The sequence below is a fragment of the Ostrinia nubilalis genome, chromosome 19 (genome assembly GCF_963855985.1).
Source record: "Ostrinia nubilalis chromosome 19, ilOstNubi1.1, whole genome shotgun sequence".
NCBI classification, from domain to species: domain Eukaryota; kingdom Metazoa; phylum Arthropoda; class Insecta; order Lepidoptera; family Crambidae; genus Ostrinia; species Ostrinia nubilalis.
This window is the reverse complement of record NC_087106.1, coordinates 3,832,025-3,853,912: the sequence shown is the minus strand read 5'-3', so window position 1 is coordinate 3,853,912 and position 21,888 is coordinate 3,832,025. Positions and strand designations below refer to the sequence as shown.

Below are 21,888 nucleotides of genomic sequence, written 5' to 3'. Positions count from 1 at the left end.
ATTTGGAAAGACGAGCTCATTTCCAGTCGTCTGCCCGTCCTGCCACTTTCCGCCGCGTTATCGAATCAGGCGCCGGCGCGATGGCGGCAGATTGCGACTAGGGTGACCATAAATAAGGCACAACACACAAAGTCCAGTTAATCTAGAATATTACTCAAAGAAAACCGTGGCCAAACGTGCCAAGAACTAGGCTAACTGTTGACGTCTATTGTCTTGTCTAGTACTGGCAGAAAGTTATCATTTATTTCCATTTTTTCCATCTGAGGTTGAAGTCTAGTCAAAGTCAGACGGATGTTGACCCTAACTTCGACTGTAACTTCGTCATTTCATTTTCTCCTAAATTATTATGTTTTCTGACTTGTAATGACTTAACTCCAGTTTGAGTGCAAAGTCGGAGACCAGTCCGCGACAGTGCAAAGAAGAAAATATCAAGTACTTAAGTAAATGTAAAGTAGTTAAATGTCGCAAAAAACAACTATTAGGAGGCCACAGTATTTAGCTTGTTATGTTTTATCAAAGATGCTAAGATCTATGTAATGAGCATTTTTCCATTTCCTCTAATTTATATGACAGTGTTCAGTGGATGGATCAAACTATAGAAAAAAAATTATCCCAGATTCTAAGTTAAATAATTAGCAATCAAATAATGTTAATAAAGTAAAAATTCGCTAGGTATTTTTCAAAATAGGTGACAAACATTTTTAATTAATATGCAGGCGTAGATGTTTCAAAATATTGATCGTAAATTCCGACACACATCACATTAACATGGAAAAGGTGATTTATATGATTCTCTCACGCTTAATAATAAAATAATATTAATAAATAATGTATTTCATAATGATTAACAGGCATGGTCAGGCGCTAAATTAATATTATAGTGAAGATATACACGACTAATTTCAACCGTGTTGTGATACAGAATGCTAATGAAATCAAATGATTTGAATAGAAATATCTAATAATTTCTTCGTCTAAAGGCTTTTGCTCGAAATTTACGATGTTTTTATTTTAATTAACCATAATAAAATAAGTAGGGCAGTGATACAAGTGTTATTTTGAAGGTTATTTCATTTTCAAGGCTAAATTAATATTCATATACTTCAAAATATGTTTTTATATATTTTTAAGTATCTTTGCATTGATGACTTTTATATCTGGGGTTAAAACTAGGCCTAAACTATTTAAATCCGTTGTATAAAAGTAATTATACCTAGTACGTAACAAAATTTAAATTAATAAGTAGCGAAACGACCCAACTAACAAAATTAAAAGGTTTATTTATTTACATCTGTTTCCAAAAATCTGTTTATTTATACAATCGCTACCACAGGGCCGGTCTTAATTAAAGCCAATAACTTTATTACCAAAGAAATTCAAATGACTAAACTGGAACTGAGTCGGGAAGTTTCCGAATTAACCAAATTTAGCCAATTTGTCAAAACGAACTGGCTAATGACTCGAGTCCATGGCGGCGTGGACTAATCATAATTTAATTTCGAGCTCAAAGAATCCCTCAATGCCCATCAATCATCCATCCAAATTATCTCATGAGAACGAAATCCCATGCATTGGATTTTTGTTCTGCAAAAATGTTGTCAATGTGTTCTAATAACTTTTATAACTCGATTTTCTTTAATGCTCTTGGATGTCTGATAGCAGAACAGAAGAATTACTATTTGAGATAGGTAACTTTAACCTTTCTTATTGAATAGTGCCGTGCTTCTCTTTGGAAAAATGCTGCAGATGTTGCAAGCGCCAAAAACAAATAGCAGAGTCCATCGTTCGTTAGAGAATATAATGTATTTCTAACTTTGATAACGGCATTTTCCCTTACTATCACGATTTCTTAACATTAATAAATGCCTTATTATAGCTTAGTTAGTTAGTTTGTCCCTATCTTAATTCTTATCCCTAAACATTAAAAACACAAGAGACATATGTACACTTAAAATATGTACCCCTATGTAGCGTAGCTATTAACAAGAAAAAGTGTCCTCAACCAATCTCTCTCTCGTTTCCAGGTCAAGAAAATGGCAGAACGCGTCGCCAAATGCCGCGAAGAGGTCTCCAAAAACCGGGAGAAGTACCAAGCGGCTCTGGCGGAGATCACGGCGTACAACCCTCGGTACATCGAGGACATGACGGCTGTCTTCGAGCGCTGCCAGCAGATGGAAGCGCAGAGGCTGACGTTCTTCAAAGACGTGCTGTTCAGCTTCCACAAGTGCCTTGATATTAGTAAAGAACCTACGTGAGTATTAGTTTACTTACATACTAATCTTTATTAGCTTACTACATACCTTCCATCATCGGGGAACCAGACGAAGGTTAGCGTACCATTCCTATATTGTTATCATTCCACCAGCTCGCACTCAGCGTTTCGATAACTCTTTTATAATTCGCTGCCTGCTGCTGTCTTTCCCGAAGACTATAATCCGGGTCTTTTCAAGGCGAGAGTGAATAGGAGGCACTTACAGGTGCAGATATGCACCATCATAGACTGCATCTCACTTAACATCAGGTGCGATTTTGGTCTTGTTATGCATAAAAAAAAACTTTTTTTTCTTTGTGGGAGCCAACATTTGTAAACTAAAGTTCTATTGCTTTCTTTTGAATTCCGCGGAGACATGAGACAAAAATACATAAGACAAATATTCGCGTTTAAGACCCCGCAAGGTCTTTAGTCGGCCGATACCAGATCGGTGTAATGTTTGCATTTCTATGCTTAACAGCCCGACCAAACTATCGGCCGTCTAAAAGTTTGTAGGCTGCAGCGTGTAGGTCGAAAACGAATTGTCCAATTTATCCATACCTACGAAAAATCGTTCGACACCTGAAATTTTGTTGCATCAACATCTCATTTTTATTAACAGCCATCAATTCTCTGTGTATTTATATCCAAAAGGAACAAAGGAATGTTATCTATTTGATCGTAAATTAAGTTAAAAAAAGCAATCATCACACGTCCCTTTAAATTTTAATGCATTTTATTTTCCTGCTTCTAATCCTTCCAAAAAACAACCATTCCAGATTACCACAAATATACGAAGAGTTCCACCACACGATCAACAACGCGGACCACCAGAAGGACCTCAAGTGGTGGGCCAACAACCACGGGGTCAACATGGCCATGGCGTGGCCACAGTTCGAGGTACGACGGCATTTGACCTGCTAAAACTGTGTCTAAACCGCGATGGATTGAAACGGCTTTCGAATCAAATCGGAGTGCTTACCATGAGTTTACGTTAGGTGTGCTCGCTAGCGACTGCGTCACAAATATCTATGATGATTTTATTTCTTGAAAGTGGCCGCTAGGGGCGCTGTACAATCTGTCATACATTAATGTCATTTTTTTACGCAGTCGCTAGCGAGCACACCTAATATGTATAAACTAATGTAAGCACACTGATCTCTTTCTATGATATCTCAGACTTCATAGATCCATGGGTTAGTAAAAATATTTAAAAAAAAATCCTTAAATCTTATGTGTAGGGTTAATGCTTATTATAGGGTATAATAATCCCCTACAAATTAAGTTACATAATTTCTAAAGCTTTAAACCATTCTCAGTCGGCTTTTAGTAAAAAAACATAAGTGTGACTTACACAATATTTATTTAGATTCTAAAACTAAGCTCATTTGGTCTGAAACCGTAGTTGATTGAATTTCTAATAACTAATAATAATTATCATCTACGAGTATGTTCCGAAAATTATTTTACTCTAAAACGTGCTCTTATATTTTACTCTAAAAAAAAAGTTATTTCAATCCATCGTGCCGTGTTCTCCCAGCTATCTTTACCTGCATCGTTAACGTTAACTCCTGAATGCTTCCTATATTAGGATAGTTGCATTACAGTACTTTGAAACTTATTTAATGATATGTAGCATGAAGAAAGGTTAAAGTTTCCTTCTTCTCCCTTTTTTCTATGTATTACATTTATTTGAACCTTAAGTAGTAGCAGCATAGTAATTAATTGAAACATTAAATGCAATTTTTTAAGAAAAAATAAAAAATGATTTAAGACAAAAAAGAATCAAAAATCAAAAAATTTAGAATCAAAAATTACAAAACAAAAAATATCTCTCCGGCGGGGAATCGAACCCCGGTCTCCCGCGTGACAGGCGGGGATACTGACCACTATACTACCGAAGACTTGCGGGTGAATTCGAAATTAGTGGTTTTGTGATGCAGTTATACTTCAGCTGCAAATAGTATTTTTTATTTTATGTTATACCTAATTAATTTTAAATTCGATTACACAAATATCGTATTGTTTGTCACTAAAGTTAAAAGTCCAGTGTTTTTCTTTAGACAAAAAAAATCGATAAAATTAGAATTTTCTTTTTTAAACCAATTTTATATCAGAATTAATTTTAAAAGGTTTTTTTTTTGTCATTTTTAGTATTCATTACAAAAAAAAATAGAAAACTGTTACGTTTAAAATAATTTCGCATAAAATAAAAATTCAAAAAGATCTCTCCGGCGGGGAATCGAACCCCGGTCTCCCGCGTGACAGGCGGGGATACTGACCACTATACTACCGAAGACTTGAGCGGAATGCCGAAATTACGACTCGGTATCTACGAGCAAGCGACGATAAAACGTCACGACATTACGTCATTTCGGTATTAGGGATGTGCACTGAGTTTTGTAAAATTAAAAGATATAAAGATTCTCTGCCAAACTGAAGTGCTAAGCTAATGTAAGTGAAGTTGTTCTGTCTTATCAAGTTCATAAAGTAAAAAATAAATTAGTTTATAACATAATCAATTCTTAGTTAAAAAGATTTTGCTTAGTTATTTTTTGGAAAGCTGGCGCCTGCTTGGAAGCAACTGTGCGGAGCCTCTTGCCGCTTGGCGCATAGTCGGCGGCATTTCGCCGCGTATTCCGCTCCTTACCCACCTACTAATAAAAAAAAAATATTGCCCTTAAGTTAAGGATTCAATATGGAGTATTGCAAACAAAGCAAAAATATTCACAATCCTATACAAATATAGGACGAACCAAAGGACTCACCCGTCTCGATCCGCTACCTACCCGACGCGGCATCAGCTATGCTCGCGCGCGTGGCGGCAACCGCGCGGCGCCCCTTGCCGATTGGCGCATGGTCGGCGGCATTTCGCCGCCATATGCTGCTCCTTACCCACCTACTAATAAAAAACAAGGATTGCCCTTAAGTTAAGGATTCAATATCGAGTATTGGAAACAAAACAAAAATATTCACAATCCTATACAAATATAGGACGAACCAAAGGACTCACCCGTATCGATCCGCTACCTACCCGACGCGGCGTCAGCCATGCTCGCGCGCGTGGCGGCAACCGCGCGGCGCCCCTTGCCGATTGGCGCATGGTCGGCGGCATTTCGCCGCGTATGCCGCTCCTTACCCGCCTACTAATAAAAAACAAGGATTGCCCTTAAGTTAAGGAGTCGAGTATTGCAAACAAAACAAAAATATTCACAATCCTATACAAATATAGGACGAACCAAAGGACTCACCCGTATCGATCCGCTACCTACCCGACGCAGCATCAGCCATGCTCGCTCGCATGGCGTAAACCGCGCGGCGCCCATTGCCGCTTGGCGCATAGTCGGCGGCATTTCGCCGCGTGCGCCGCTCCTTACCCACCTACTAATAAAAAACAAGGATTGCCCTTAAGAGCCATTTCACAAAAATATTCCGCGCAAATTTAGCTACAAACTGTCAACGCAACGACAAAAGAGTAAAAAGAACGCCGAAATGGACAAAAAAATCTTGAGCCGTGACCGTATTAAGACTTGATATAAGTTATTAATTTTAAGGTAGAATAAGGTATTAAAACATGATAAATTAATTTAAAATTTTAATAGAGTTTATTTAGTCTTTTAAAGATTTTTATACTTATTTCGATTAATAATGAAACACATCATCATCATCATCATCATTTCAGCCACAGGACGTCCACTGCTGAACATAGGCCTCCCCCAATGCTTTCCATGTTGATCGATTGGTAGCGGCCTGCGTCCAGCGCTTCCCTGCTACCTTTACGATGAAATAATGAAATTAATAATGAAACACGAATAGGTATAATATGTAAAATATATTATATTAAGTACAAAATAAAGACAGTCACATAGTGAAAAAAAATCTGCCCCCTTGCAGCTCCATCTATTCGGACCCTGGATATCATTTACCTAGACGAAGTATTCGTCAAGGCGAATTACACAAGCCCAAACTCCATAGGGTTCTATTGTTTTGTTATGGAGTTGCAATGGAGGTGGCCATTGCAACTCCTCCAGATCCATTATCAGACAGAGCTAAGAAATAAATAAATATTATTATTATTTAACAAATAACTAAAATAAATTCATCTTACTATCTTTCTTCTTACTAGTCTTACTAATATTATAAATACGAAAGTTTGTATGGATGTTTCGATGTTTGTTACTCTTTCACGCAAAAACTACTGAACAAATTTTGATGAAGCTTTACAGTACAGTACAGCAGTACTAGGCAGTTTGTGTTCAACTATCACTCGGGTCGGACGTTCCTATCGCAAGACCGTTGGTTCACTCAGTTCCGATACGACTCTAGTGCTGTGTGTAATTATTCTCGTGAATACACTAAGTTTATTAATTTCTATGAGTGGATTTCATTTTGCCTGAGAACTACGTCATGAACCCTTAACCAGAAGACCCTGTCGCCAGCGACAGCGACGCTTATCCATCCCTGGCGTCGACCAGAATAACAACATATTTATGACGATCTGTAGCAAACTAAATTTCACGCGAGTAAAGCCGCGGGCAATACTACATATTTCATACTAGCTTTTTGCCCGCGACTTTTTCCGCGAAGAAGTGGAAACTGGTTCTAATAAAATTAAATTATTCTAAGAAATTATTAATTTTGGTATATGATAATATTTTTTAATATAAAACCTACAAATTATTAGGTATGTTTAAATATCTGAATACTTACAAAATTATGATATCTTTCTACAACAAAATTGAAACATTTCCTTCGGGTGCTAAAATCACCAGGCTATTGTGTGCACATACTCTGGAGCATACAACTTACAACTGGCCGTCGGAGAAGCATAGATTTCCCTTAAGTCTACTCCCGCTACCACGTGGAACTCCGCTAAAACTCGTGAGCCAACACTTGTTTTTGTATCGAAAATTAGTATGAGCAGTGCACGCGGTTGCCCGTTGCAGGCTCTATGCAACCACGCTATTTTAAACCGTGGCCCCTAAGCATGAGATGGGAAACTGCACTCTCTAGAATTCTCTTGAATTTGATGGTGTTAGGGGAATCCTAGGAATGAATACAGACTTTCCAATGGAATATCCTCATCAATATTGAAACATTGCAACTTGCAATGCAATGTTTCGTTTTCATTTGTTGTATTATTGACTATTTCTTGATTTTTCAAACACGTGTCAAAATAAAAAAAAAATTAAATCAAAAGCACTAAGGAATATTTAATTGATATCAACTTCGAAGCAAGCACAGATCACAGAAACTAAAGGGAAATGTGATAAGGGGGCGGAGTCGGTGTCGCAACAATATGCCCAAAAACAGAACATATTGCTTGTGAAAGCAATGATGACAGCAGCGACGTTATAATGTAAACAGTTTACATTGCTTGCATACTACTAAAGATTATTCGAACGTTGAATACTGATACCGCAGTGGATAATGAGCACATATTTTGATTTCTTTGACACTGAGTTTCGAACTCAGCGCATTACTTAGCATCTTTCTATATCTCTATGGAAGCAAGTTATCTTCAAAATAACATTCTACACCTTTTTAACCAAATACGAAGCACGTCATCTATCAATAGGGAATATATTTTAGAAGTTAATAAATTATGCATAAAATAACACTTTGGTTAAATCATAGAATTTCTAAAAACTAGTACTGAAATCGTACTGGAAACAATAAAAAAATATTAATATGTTATCTAATTTATTTATTAAACGACCAATTATCGAAGATTTTGGAGTAAAGTTTTTGAAAATATTTTATAGCCAACATAGGAAACATTTAGTGAAAGAATTTCTTTTCGGAGCCTATTGCCTTCAAACAAACAAATAATCAAATTAATCTTTCCTCTTTTATTACTATTGATTTAACAACAAAACTTCCCTCTCGAAACAAAACGGTTCTTTTTCTTCTTCACGAAACAAAACTCAAAGCGGATAAATAAATAAACAAATCTTTGGACAATTTCACAATGCCATCTAGTCCCAAAATAAGCAACTAATATGCTTGTGTAAAGGGTGCTAGCTTAATGGATATACTATGTACTTACAACCTTTTTTATAATTTATTTATTAAATTAAATTCATACATAAATACATAGTTACTCCCAGTCCCGTCAAAGAAATTAAATTTCATCATTTCAATTTCTGCTCGGCCGGGAATCGAACCCGGGACCTCTCGGCATATTAGTCCGTTTCGAACCACCAAACGGCCGACTCAAAACGGACCTCCCGGCATATTATCAAAAGTATTTGGTCGCCGTATAAATCTCCGCTTCATGACACGAACACACGTAAACGTCATGGCGGGAAAAATGACACAGGTCCTGCCTTGACGGGCGCTCGCGCCGTACTAATCAATGTCGGCTTCCGCATTGTAATTTATACTGATATTCACATCAATATTTTGACAAAGTAGTTACTAATATTTAAACAATAACTGTGGAAATCAATTCTCCAATGAATATTCTTTATTTTGGAATACTTTTATTGCTGTTATTGCTGTGTATTAAAACCAAAAATCACGATCAAATTGTGACGTAAATCTTAAAAATTTGCCAAAATATTTTTAGATTTTACTCAATAATGGTAATGAAATTCAAGAATCCGTTTGATTATTGGACTACAAGAATATATGTCCGATGATTTCTATATATTTTTAAGCTTATTATACGAGCATAAATAATAGATACAGGACTTTGAAATTGAGTCTGCGGCAATTTTTCCGTAAAATGGTTGTGGGAGATGGGGCACTGAGAATTAATCAAAAGAGTTTTAGTAAATCCGTTACATTATTGGTCAACAACACGGATTGAACTATCTTTCGCAGTAATTAAATAATCTCTGGGTGTTGCTTAAGATAGTAATTCATGCTTCCAAAATCTTAGAAATTTGCACGAAAATGTAAAATGGCTCTTAAGTTAAGAAATCATTAGCGAGTACGGCAGACAAAACAACAATATTCACAATCCTATACAAATATAGGACGAACCAAAGGACTCACCCGTCTCGATCCGCTACCTACCCGACGCAGCATCAGCTATGCTCGCGCGCGTGGCGGCAACCGCGCGGCGCCCCTTGCCGCTTGGCGCATGGTCGGCGGCATTTCGCCGCGTGCGCCGCTCCCTACCCACCTACTTATAAAAAACAAGGATTGCCCTTAAGTTAAGGAGTCGAGTATTGCAAACAAAGCAAAAATATTCACAATCCTATACAAATATAGGACGAACCAAAGGACTCACCCGTCTCGATCCGCTACCTACCCGACGCAGCATCAGCTATGCTCGCGCGCGTGGCGGCAACCGCTCGGCGTCCGTTGCCGCTTGGCGCATGGTCGGCGGCATTTCGCCGCGTGCGCCGCTCGCTACCCACCTTCTGCTTCGGCGATGATGGCGCCAAGGTGGCGCCCTCTGTGGCCAGTAGCGTCCACTACGGGAGCAGCCGGTTCTATAGCAACCCCTTGATGGTACGATGGTGTAGGCCGTGTGTCACCCAGCACAATAGGATTGCAATGAAAATGTATTGGCACGTTTGAACGTAACGTTCTGGAGGTGAATGGCATATTAATAGAAAGTGGATTAAATTTATCCAAATATCAAAAATAAAAGTATAATTTAAAGCAAAGCAGAATAAGTTGTCAATGCTCTTCACAAAATTTGGGCTCATACGCAGAGAAATAGGACGGTATCCTAAACACGCTTATGAAATGCACTTTTTCGACAAAATGCAAAAATTGCACTACAATCAATTTTTTTACAAAAGAAAAATCTGCTAAGAAATAATACGCAAAAGTTAAAGTTGAATATGCCCAAAAAAGTCAATTATCTCAATAAATTAAGCATTTTGTAATAAAATCTCTGAAGAGTACTGAGTTTGTACTGGTAATGCACGACTTTACACTGTAACGGTGGGGAATAGAGTCAATTTTCGATCATCAATAGCAACGACCACAGAGCAAATAGCACTCACGATCACCCACCATCATCTCACGGATTCACGTTCCAGGAAAAACTGTTCTTGTCTCTTTCCAATAACTGAGATAAGAGTCGAACAGAAAGAGACAGCTAGCAAAAAGTTATTTTCTTTTTTTTAATAGTTGACTGCATTTTTCTATTCTAACTTCTCAGAGTGGAAAGATAGAAAATATTGGTTTCTCCTGGAACTCACAGAAGTGTGGGTAGTGGGAATTCAAAGCAAATGTCATCAATGAACACTGGCTGCAAAAATCGGGGTCGGTCACAAAATAGAGATTGATGTCACGCGGTATTTACTTCTTCTTTTAGGTAGCATAAAGAAGTACGGAGAATCTTTATGTGACTAAAAAAATACTTCTACGCAAAATATCTGAATCGTTTTACTTATTTTTGGTTTCGATTTAAAAGAAGAAATGTTTATTAAACAAATATTCTTGAAAAAAAATATTTTACGAAAAAAAAATGTGCAAGTACCAAAAAAATATGTTTTACGCTACTTTATTTCATGATTTGACCTATTTGTATTGTATTAAGTAGGGATGCCAGCAAATCAGTCTACCACACACAGCATTTCCTCAATCGATTATGAACCCTACTTTAAAGATATAAAATTCAAAATCCATTGCGGAATTTCGTCATTTGTCGAAAATACATGCTGGCATGCTTTTCAAATTATTTATTATTATAAAAAACTTATTAGTACCTGATATAGTAGTTAGTACCTGGCTACTGTTAGTCTCTCCATGTGATGCTCCTTTCTTCTTTAAATGTCTAATCGCATGGTTTTCTTCTACCTCTTCTGCAGTGTGACGTCACGCAACGCTAGTAAACGACCTGCTTTTAGGCCCATTGATGTATATTACAGATATATTATGTAAAAATCATTTTTATTTATTTACAAGGCTATACATTACAATGACTGATGATGAATAAGCTACTCCTAAATATTGTTTTTTGCACTCGAATATTTTCGCAATGTTACTGACAACAGTGACAACCGTCTACGTATCTTTTTATTATACTACCTACACTAAAATATTATGCGTGTGTTCTAATGACTAATTAATTATTAATAAACAGATGTCAAAAATGTATAATAACTTTGCAAATCGTAAATATACATCAATGGCTTTGAACTCATTTTAAACCCACTAGCTTTCGATGGACGTGAACAGATTTGTTTGATTTTAATTTGATTTTCTTAACTTTTTATTTGCATTTAGTTGCGTACTGATGTGTTCGGATACAATTAATTATAGGCATTATTTATTATTTGAAAAAGAAAAAAGTTACAAAAAAATATCCCAACATATCAGTGCAAAAGGCTGTGTGTAGTCGCGGCCCGTGTGAGTTCACTGACCCTTGACCCCTGCTGTGACCCGCGACCGCGCCGGCGGGGTCCGGTGACGTCACACGGCCGCGACCGCGCATGACCGCTTGTGACCGCGACAGGAGTACACGGAGGAGTTCCGGGACATCGCCAAGGGCAAGTCCAAGGAGAGCCTGCCCACTGGGCCCATCACGCTGCTGAATCAGCGACCCGTCAGCGAAGACGTACGTGCTATTACTCTTGCGGGGTGCTCAAAGTCACAACTGCAACATAATTACATTTTAATTCAGTTTAAATAAGAGATTTTTCCCATTATGAAAAATATGGTGGTTTTTTAAATTTACGAAATGTAATATAGTGATGTACTAGAATCATTGTATTGAACTTTTAAAATATTGCTTATCTGAGATACATAATTAAAGACAGTTTGTGAATTTTTGCACCGCACAGAGCTCCATTTTTTCATAGGTCCATTTATTGGATTTGTCAATGAATTGGACCATAGATGAAAACTGGTGTGTCCACTGAGACAGAAACCGACAGAGAGACGGGGTCTAAGCACATCGTAACTCACCGTTTAGGCACAAACTGGCTAAAATGCCATAGAGTAAGTACTGACAGATGGTTCATTCCGACGACAGTTTTTTTTTAGTTCGTGACTACGCTGTGGTTAGGCCCTAGAGGGTATTTAAATGAGAATGAATGTAAACTTCGGCTTCAACTTTAGTATTTTGGAGCATGTTATTAAAATTTCTTCTAAAACAGTAGAATTTGGGAACAAGGTCATTCTCGTTTTAATCTCAAGTCAAGTGAAAATTGCCAAAATTTAAAAATTCATTGATTCCATCTTAAATTACTCAATAATTTCGTAATTATAAATGAATTATAGTTTTGGCAATTTTTAAAGCATTGACTTTTATTTATAAGTATGCTTTTTTATTATGATTATTTTTATTTATTTTATTTCGATGTTGCATGATGGATGTCGCTTCCCTCAACAATGCATATCGCATGTTTAACAATATTAAATGTTAACTAATAGTATTACAATAATTATATAGCATTTCCTATGTATTACGAATATTATTTAAGTACAGTATATTTCTAAAATATTAAATTATCAAAGTTAATAAGTTATATCGTATAATCGTTTATTTGTAAAAATAAGTACGTCCCTGTATGTATAACCGTGTAATACAATTTCATACATGAATATAACTTTCTAAATGTTTTTAAGTATGCAAAGAACTGTTTTGATTACATAACGGTGTATTTTACAAATTTATTTTATAAAGTTATCTTTCACTGCATTGATCGCGAAAAACTTCTTAAAATAATTATGGCATTCTGAAAAAAAAACTTTTTAGTCTTTGACAGTGATATGTAACTATGTACCTCAACTAAAAATCTATAAGCGATTATTTAAACCTGGTATGAAATTGTACTACACAAAATCTAAATCCTCCAAATAACAACATCAACTAATCCCTACAACCTACAGGAACTACCGCCGATCACGAACAACAAGGCGAGCAAGAACTCGAATCACTCGGAACCGCCGCCTGCGCCCGCGCACTCGACGAACAACACGGCGAACAACACGGCGAATAACACGGCTAACAACACGATCGACAAGAAAAGCATCAGCGCGCCTATCGCTGTCACGTGAGTTTAATCTTTCTTGATATGTTTTTAGAGTTTGTTGAATTTGTGTCAGTATTTTTTTCATTGTTACAAGTACACTATGCGAGAAATTGATCGAGACCTAATAGTGTAAACACACACTTGGGTTAGTTTCGCCGTGCGTCGCTCATACTTCGGTGTGCGATTTAGCGCTTCGTCTTGGTCAATTTCCCGCATAGTGTATTTGCGGCATTACTGATCCCCCTCCTTGCCCCTGGAAAAGTAACATTAAATATCCTGAATTCTAGAAAAGTATTTCACAACCTTTTTCAGACGGACCTCTCTTTGGTAAACCTTACCAAGATTAATGAAATATGTTTTCATTTGTTTCTTTACAATATGTTTTGCAGAAGTTCAGTGTACAGGTACATTTGCAAAATATTAACTGCCTTAAGCTCTAAAACTCTAAGGAGTTTTGGATTGTCCATTACTGGTCAGTTTTATTGGAAGTCATAGTGGTGTTACCAGTGTTATTTGTGTTATATCTGTGTCTAAGGTGACTTGACTATATAAAAGGTGTGTCCCTACACTGTCAATACTGGCTTTTCATGAATTGCATTAATTGTCAAACATGAGGTCCCTATACCTACCTACCCTCCCCTCTAACCCCTCCTATCCCACCCGCAGCATAGAGCGTCTAGAGATATTCGCGTGCGCGCCCCCCCGCCGGGGCCCAGGCCCCCCGGGGCCCCTCGACGAGTCGGACTCGCTGGGGCACCACCTGCTGCGGCTGGCGCTGAAGCCGAGTCCCGACAGCCGCACCTATACCATCACTGATATGACCGATCACATTGTGTTAGTTGTCTCTGTGTATTATCAGAGTAAATACAAATGAGTAGGTCATCTTCATAGAAACGCACCGAGCGCGGTTTGTATGTGAGCGCGCCAATACGTATGCGCCGCACACACTGACAAAATGTAGCGGGGAGCCAGTCGTGGTTGCGCCGAATTTTGTCAGTGTATGCGTGCGCGCCGCATACGTATATTGGCGCGCTCACATACAAACCGCGCTCGGTGCGTTTCTATGAAGATGACCTACTCATTTGTATTTACTCTGGTATTATTAAGAACCGATGAGGTCGAAAAGATAGCAAAAACAGTGGCGGATTTACCAGAAGGCTGAGTAGGCGGAAGCCTACGGGCGGCAAATCTGTCAATCCGGCACTGAGCAGAAAACATACTTTACCCATCTTTTTGACCTTGTCGAATTGAGAATCTCCTTTTTTGAAGTCGGTTAAAAAGCGGGAGAGATTGTTTTTGGAATTCCTATGGGGAAGCTTACGTACTTAGTTACGTTTTACTAGCTAGTTACTCAAACGTATAGGTTGAAGTAATCATGTTGAAGATTTGGTATATTATTGTATATGCTGGTCCTTGTATTGTACCTAGTTTTTCAAGAAAATAATTTATTTATTAATTCACTTAACGTAGTAAGATTAAATACATAAATTAATCCAACATCAACAAAAGCATCAATCTATGTTTACAATTTATTTTTATTTTTATTTTTTTTATTTATTGTCTCATAAAAGTTACATCGATTTTACTTAATACTAATCTGCCAAACTGCTTTACAGTTTGTCGGCAGTCGTTCTCGTGCTAACTGTTATAAGTGTAACTTATTGTACATAATAATATTAACTAAATAATAATACACACATGCAAAATTGGTTCCTACAGTCGCCGGCACATCAGACCAGACACTTCCAGTGTCTAGCCTGGTGCGCCGGTCGCCTGCACTTACTTTTTAAAAACTAATATTACATTTTAATATATCTAATAGTCTAGTTATAGTATCAGGGACATAAAGTTAGGTAATATTTTTTTAACTTGTACTTAAGGTGATTTCTCGAAAGTATATCGTTTAGCAAGTCTTGCTCCAATTCGTTATGTATTGTAGGTATAATCCATTGTCTAGTTCTTTTACCAAAATAATTGTTTATTTTAGGCACCATTAATTTATTTTTCTTAGCTAATCGAGTTGGGTAGTTATGTACCCGTTTTGTTTTGAATTTGTCTGTATTATATTGTTCTAGTATTAACCCATTATAGACTAGCGGTCCCATATGGTACCACTTTTTTGTGTGTTTTAATTTGGCTCTATACATTAACACGTGAAAAGATGCAGTGCTCTGATTGATGCAAGTCGTAGCCAATAGATATGGTCTATGCTTCTAGGAATAGAAATTGACAGTTATTCTTTTCAGTTGTGTGTAATTCATGAATGAAGTGAGCGCATCAAAATTTTCTCTTAAAAATTGACGCGACATTCAAGTAAGTGATCATATTTTTTTTGTGTGATAGTGAAATACTGATTTTGTTACAATCTTGTATTCTCCATAAGTGCTCTTATTGTGAAATGGTGTAAAATTACGTCGATAGGTAATAATAATGGGAAATATTGTATGTCAAAATTACTGGTACCGTACGGTACCGCTAGCCGCTTACCGTGTCTTTTTAATTATTTTATGATTTTTAGTTTTTACTGTATTTATTGGGAAGTATGTGATATATTCAATGGTATATAAGGTATACAAGAAGATAAAGTAAAATAGTTTCCTATACTTTACAAAACCATGGGTTTTTATATATTTTAGATGTAACTTACACGAAACATTGGCAGTTTTGGAGGACGATGAAGGTCCCAAGACGAAGCAGATATTTATAGAATGAACTCGAGATAATTGCAACTCTCGAACAATATTAGAGTATAAGAAATGTTACGTGGGGCTAAGTGCAGCGTGCAATACCAAGCTCCATTCCAAATTTTTGAATATTCAAAGATAAAATGCATATTCCTTACCCAATATACAGTTTTTTTTACATTCAATATCACTTCTTTTATTTGCTTGTATATTAATACATAATAATATAATAATAAAAATAAAATATATAATTTACCCTATTTTTATAAAGTCCATGATAAAGTTATGTTTTAACCGACTGACACGGTAAGAGGCTAGCGGTACCATATGGTACCAGCATTTTTTTTCTAGATTACAGGTCGGATCTTTTTTTTAATGCTTGTATAGCATTATGTAGACCATAATTATGAATATATAAAAAAAAAACAAAAATCTGACACTTCAAGAAAACTCAGTCTATAATGGGTTAATATTAATTTAACTTTCTTTTCTATTGGCAAAATCTTACATATTTTAAATAGCTTTAGGTATTCTTTTTCACATTTAACTAAAGTTCTTTTATCTGTTAGCATTTTTAATATTCTAGTTTGTATTGATTTTATTTTGTTTAGGTGAACTGGGAACGATAGTCCATAACTACCCAGCCCGTAACCAATTGTGGCCTCTACGAGGGCATGGTACAGCATATAGAGTATTTTTCTACTGCAGATGAATTTTAAATAATATATTTTACCTAATATGCTTCGTAACTTCATACATGTATTTTCCACGTGTAGCTTCCAAATGAATGTATTTAATCGAGTTGTGAGTTGCATTCTGTAATACGCACCTGAATCATCTTGCTAGTCCTTACTTTATAAACCACATATCTCCAGGAACGGCACAGCATCCGCACCGAAATCGAACAAGACGTCTCCGGCTAAGGATTCGCAGGGCAAGCAGGACAACCCCTTCGACGAGGATGAGTGGGACGAAGAGTCGGCCGGCGCGCTCACGGATACCGGTGAACCTGGTGTGCCGGTGCGGGCCTTATACGACTATACTGGTGCAGAGAGCGACGAATTGAGCTTCAGGCAAGGTGAGATGTCATTCAAATTCAAAATCAGACTACATATGGTCCATGGGTTAGTATCAATGAAATATAACTTACGACATGTGTTAATAGGTATTCGATATTTTAGATAGCCTATTGAATCATGTACCTAAGTGGCACTCTATGTTGACTCGACCCGGAGGAGGTGTTGTCAGCGACTTCGGTCACTGTCGCTAAATGACGTCCACTGCTGGACATCTGGACAAAGGCTTCCCCTAAGGATTTGAGAAATAATTATTAATTACAGCCCAAAATAAAAGACCTCAGATTTAAGCAAGTAAGCGTCGTGGGACGCAGAACAGCCCTACATAAAGAACAGAAAACATCCTGTATAACAGTCATTCTATGATATTACTTTTTCACCAACTCAACTTGCTTACTTATTTATTGTTGGCCAATAGTTTATGTATGTAGTCAACAGCGATATTCATCAAATAATTTTATAACTTTTCCATTCTTAATTTCCAGGGGACCTATTCGAAAAACTAGAAGACGAAGACGAACAGGGCTGGTGCAAGGGGCGCAAGGACGGGCGCGTGGGGCTCTACCCCGCCAACTACGTGGAGCCCGTGGGCCACTAGCCCGTGGGCCACTAGCGCCCCACCCTGCCCCCCACCCTGTGCCCCACGCCACAAACCCCCACTCACAGCAACCCACACTAGCGGTACACGCTTACAAAACAGTGTACTTATAGTTCCAAAATACTGAACTGTCCTATGCATGACATTGACAGTGGGGCGCCACCTCAATACCGAATCGCTGGTTCCGATTTTTGCCATGTTGGAAACCAGTTGAACGATGGTAGCGCCCCCCTGTCATTGAGTTTGGTGGGACAGTTCAGTGTGGGTCATCTATACCATGAGTTTACGTTAGGTGTGCTCGCTAGCGAGTACGTCAAAAATCTCTATGAAGATTTTGTTTCTTGAAAGTAGCCGCTAGGGGCGCTGCACAATATTTTCATACAATTAATGTCATTTATTTACGTAGTCGCTAGCGAGCACACCTAATGTAAACTCATGGTAAGCACACAGTCTATTCCACTTTGATCACCTGACCTTGATCACCCAGGTGATCTAAGTTCACTTCCAGCGACAATTTAGTGCCCTTTGATCACCTACGGATACGATGCCGTGGGTGATCAAAGTGGACTCCAGTTAAATTATTATTTTAGTGTCCTTTGATCACCTATAAAAAGTCTAAATCATACCTCTGAATAGTCACATACATGTCCAATTTGTTTGTTGCGGTTTATAGAAAATATCAAAATGTTACAAAACAAAATATGTAAGTACAACAATTGTACATGTAATTCAGAGGTGTGATTTGTTTGTAGGTGATCAAAGGACACTAAATTGTCGCTGGAAATCCACTTTGATCACCTGGGTCATCAAAGCCAGGTGATCAAAGTGGAATAGACCTCCGAAGCCATGTTTATCTATCAAATAGTTTTATCAATATTAAAAAATAACTTTATAATCCAAGTACTTGACTGTAGCAAGAATCAATTCCCACTATTCGTTTAGTGACTTTGATGTCTTGCAACTTGACCCGTTGCTGTGTCACCATCTTGTTTTGTAACATATTCCATTGTACATCTATTTTATTTAGCTGTTAAATTCAGTTGTAAGAGTACGTTAAATCCGTGGTAAAATGGTTATGGATTAGGAAATGTCGGACGCGTCTGCGATTTTTAAAGTATTGCCATATTGAAAAATTTGATTTACAGTAATAATAGATATTTTTATTTTATCGAAATTTTTTAGATTCAATCGCTGGGTGCGATTTTAAATTGTAATATGGCAACTTTTATTTTTATGGTGTTTTATGTTTATGTATTAATACGCGTTCTATAATTCCTGGGTCCATCTGTATATTAGGTAGCCATACAATGTTCAGTAACGTATTGTATCTTACGAGACAGATTCCCTATAAAATTAGTTATGTTTTATAAGTGCGAGTCACCAAGTAGTCATTATATTATTACAGTGATGTTGTAAGTACATATAAATTATTTAAGTGAATAACGAAAATATGATCACCTTCACCGACGGCCGCTCGGCCAGAGCTTAACAGTCTTATGATCGTTCAGTTCATCCTAACTACATCGAAAGGGTCATCCTATCTCTTTTTCGAAACTTTTAAATCCAGCTGATACTTTTTTTGGAGACCGTTTGGACTTTTTCGGAACCAAATTTTGTACGTTTCTAATCGGATCACCCATCTCGCGGATCGATTGTATTATAGGCTTAAGCGATTGTGTAGAACTGTGCAGGAAACTGATATTTTTGGAGGTAATTATTTTAGGTACGACGTGGTAACCAAAAATGTTTATTCGTAACTTTAGTGACGTTTAAAATGTGGTTTTGCTGCGGATTCGCCATCGACTGTTAAATTTATGAACATTATGATGAGTGTTTATATCGCGGTTGTAGTTGAGGCCTTGTGGGGCCGCGGCGAGCAGCCGTCTAGCTAAGCCAAAAAGTGAACGCCAATATAAATATTGTAGGCGAACCAAACAGTTAGTCGCAATGGGATATAAACCTTGTGATATACTTGCGGCCGCGGCCGCTGCACTGTAGGTGTGGTTATGTACATACACGATTACATATTCTTGTCGTGCGTATAGGATATTTATTTCCCATTGTATATAATGTATACAGCGTGAGCGCAACGGGCGGGGCTAGTCCGCCGGACTGATCACGGCCTAATATTCCGTAGCTTGCGTGTATTGTGCGCTGCTTCTCTACTCCTGGTAGTTCCGTGGCATCCATCTTAGTTCTACTCGAGTTGCAACTAAAGCCTGGTCCGTGAGCACGTAGAATCCCGTCCCGCGACTGTGCGACGGGCGCCCGCAGTGAGTGTGCGAGCGCGACAGCAACATAATTACGCGCGAGCGATAGAGATGGGTAGCTTGGAGTCATTGGACGGGATTCTACGTGCTCACGGACCAGGCTTTATTACAGTAATTATTTTCTTTCAACCACGAGTGAATAGTTCCACTAGTGGTAGCGGTAGCTCACGGAACCACTGGCAAACGGAGTTGCGGTCCGCGTGCGTCTAGCGCCCTTTCGTTGTTAGGCTAGATAATAATTAATATATTATAAAAATGTTTACCTTTTTCTTTCCTTTTTTACCTCGTTTTAAATATTGTTGTAAATGTGACGCGAGTCGGTAGGAGGCTGCGTTTTAACACTTGACTTGTGTACATTGTAGCTCACGGTAGAGTAGCCCCTTGTTTTCTTTGTTATGGGTTCAGAAACCTCTTGTGCAAATTCTTTGTATTATATTATTATCAGAGAGAGGGTGGTTTTGGACCACATATGTTAATATATTATTAATATTGGTAAAATAAAAATTGTTACATATGACCAATTCTGTTTTATTTACTCTTTAACATAGTAGAAACAACCTGCTTCTTAATTATTATTTTTTTTCAAAAAATCTGGCTAATTCAAAATTTCTGATTTTACTAGTCGTATTATTTTGTTAATTTGTATCTTATTAATATTCGATTATTTATGCCAATTCAAAATAATTGACCCAGTTATCACGTCTATGACCAAGATCATGTACTGGACGACACGGTTGAATGAAATATAGGAAGTAAATGAAAGTGTGTTTTAATTTAAAAATCTCTTTATTTGATGGTTCGCAGTACTATTACACGGCATCGAGCCCTATTACTGCGGCGGTACAGACACATACTAGACATAAATTAGGCTTCATATTGCACTACACATTTAGGGCAGACTCGTACAGCAATAGGCTTTAAATATGAGGTTACTAAGCGAAGCTAATTTCTAACGATATTTTGATATGCCTCACTATGAAGGGCAGTTGCCATCAGAAATGAGAATCCACTGAAAGTGGATTTTATCAGAAAAAAATCAATACATTCATCTCTCTCACACTTATTTAACATTCTAGGGAGAAGAAAGACGAATGTATTAATATCGTTATGCGTAGTATATATAATATAGATACAATAAGTAATTTTGATGTAACAGGAATGACAAAGATGGAGCTCTTTCGATCTCTTTCTTAATCATTATCAATGATTGCAAAAATATTAAAAACTCCACAGAGGCGATTGGAAGCTCAAGCACAACACTAACATCCGCAAACGATAAGGCGCCGTATTGTTTGAAATATATCACTTACAATTTCGAAGAGCTAGTGATCAGATATAGGCAACGTTACAAGGACGATTCATAGAGCTTATTCCATTGTGATACTATACTTTTTACTATAACTCAAAGTGAAATAAGCTGCAAATTAGCTTGAATTTAGAATATAAATTTATTTAATGAGGACTCGTATTCGTATTTCGTAGGAATCGTATTGCGCTCACTAGACTTGCTAGTGACGGGACTTTACTAGCCAATGACATCTACTGGTGATCGCAGGCTTATTCCACTATTCCCCGTTAACGCTAATTGGAGCTTATAATGGGGAATAATGAACTAAAAAGTTCATTAATCCCCGTTATATTAGGAATAACTGTTTAGTTCATTATTCCCCATTATAAGCTCCAATTGGCGTTAACGGATATTGTCAACGGGGAATAGTGGAATAAGCCATCGCAAAGACTAGTCCTCATTCATACTTAGTACTTTAAGATCTAGGTGATTTGACTATTTTCATTCATGCCTTTACAATCGTCCTATAATTCTGAGCAATAGAAGGTGCACCCTGTGCATATTTGGCACGATTAACCTCAACGAAGCGTCAATAGTAAATGCAGTATGCGACCGGGCTGTATGTATACGGTGCGCACTGATATGTCCAAAGAAAAATAACCTATTTACAAGTGACCAATGAGTATGTAACAACAGCCCTCGTGTGGCAGAGCGAAGGCGACACAAGGCATTTTGAACCTTCTAAGTACGATCAGTTTTAGTACAAATTCCCATA

The 21,888-nt window shown here is 37.4% G+C and overlaps 1 protein-coding gene and 2 non-coding genes across 4 annotated transcripts in view; 1 reads left to right on the top strand and 2 right to left on the bottom strand.

The window, feature by feature from the left end:
- Positions 1 to 18,591, top strand: part of LOC135081102 (protein kinase C and casein kinase substrate in neurons protein 1) — a 166,830-nt gene extending 148,239 nt beyond the window's left edge. Inside the window, exons 6-11 of one of the 2 annotated variants that reach the window (XM_063975839.1) lie at positions 2,025 to 2,251; positions 3,031 to 3,151; positions 11,676 to 11,777; positions 13,055 to 13,218; positions 16,757 to 16,959; positions 17,443 to 18,591. In XM_063975839.1, coding sequence (XP_063831909.1) covers positions 2,025 to 2,251; positions 3,031 to 3,151; positions 11,676 to 11,777; positions 13,055 to 13,218; positions 16,757 to 16,959; positions 17,443 to 17,555 — 930 coding nt within the window. In that variant the 3' untranslated portion in view covers positions 17,556 to 18,591. The remainder of the gene's footprint in view (positions 1 to 2,024; positions 2,252 to 3,030; positions 3,152 to 11,675; positions 11,778 to 13,054; positions 13,219 to 16,756; positions 16,960 to 17,442) is intronic. The other variant, XM_063975840.1, reaches the window with a different exon arrangement.
- On the bottom strand, positions 4,084 to 4,155 carry Trnad-guc (transfer RNA aspartic acid (anticodon GUC)). The gene has a single exon. It is a non-coding gene; the product is annotated as a tRNA-Asp (tRNA).
- Trnad-guc (transfer RNA aspartic acid (anticodon GUC)) lies at positions 4,479 to 4,550 on the bottom strand. The gene has a single exon. It is a non-coding gene; the product is annotated as a tRNA-Asp (tRNA).
- Positions 18,592 to 21,888: the final 3,297 nt, after the last annotated feature.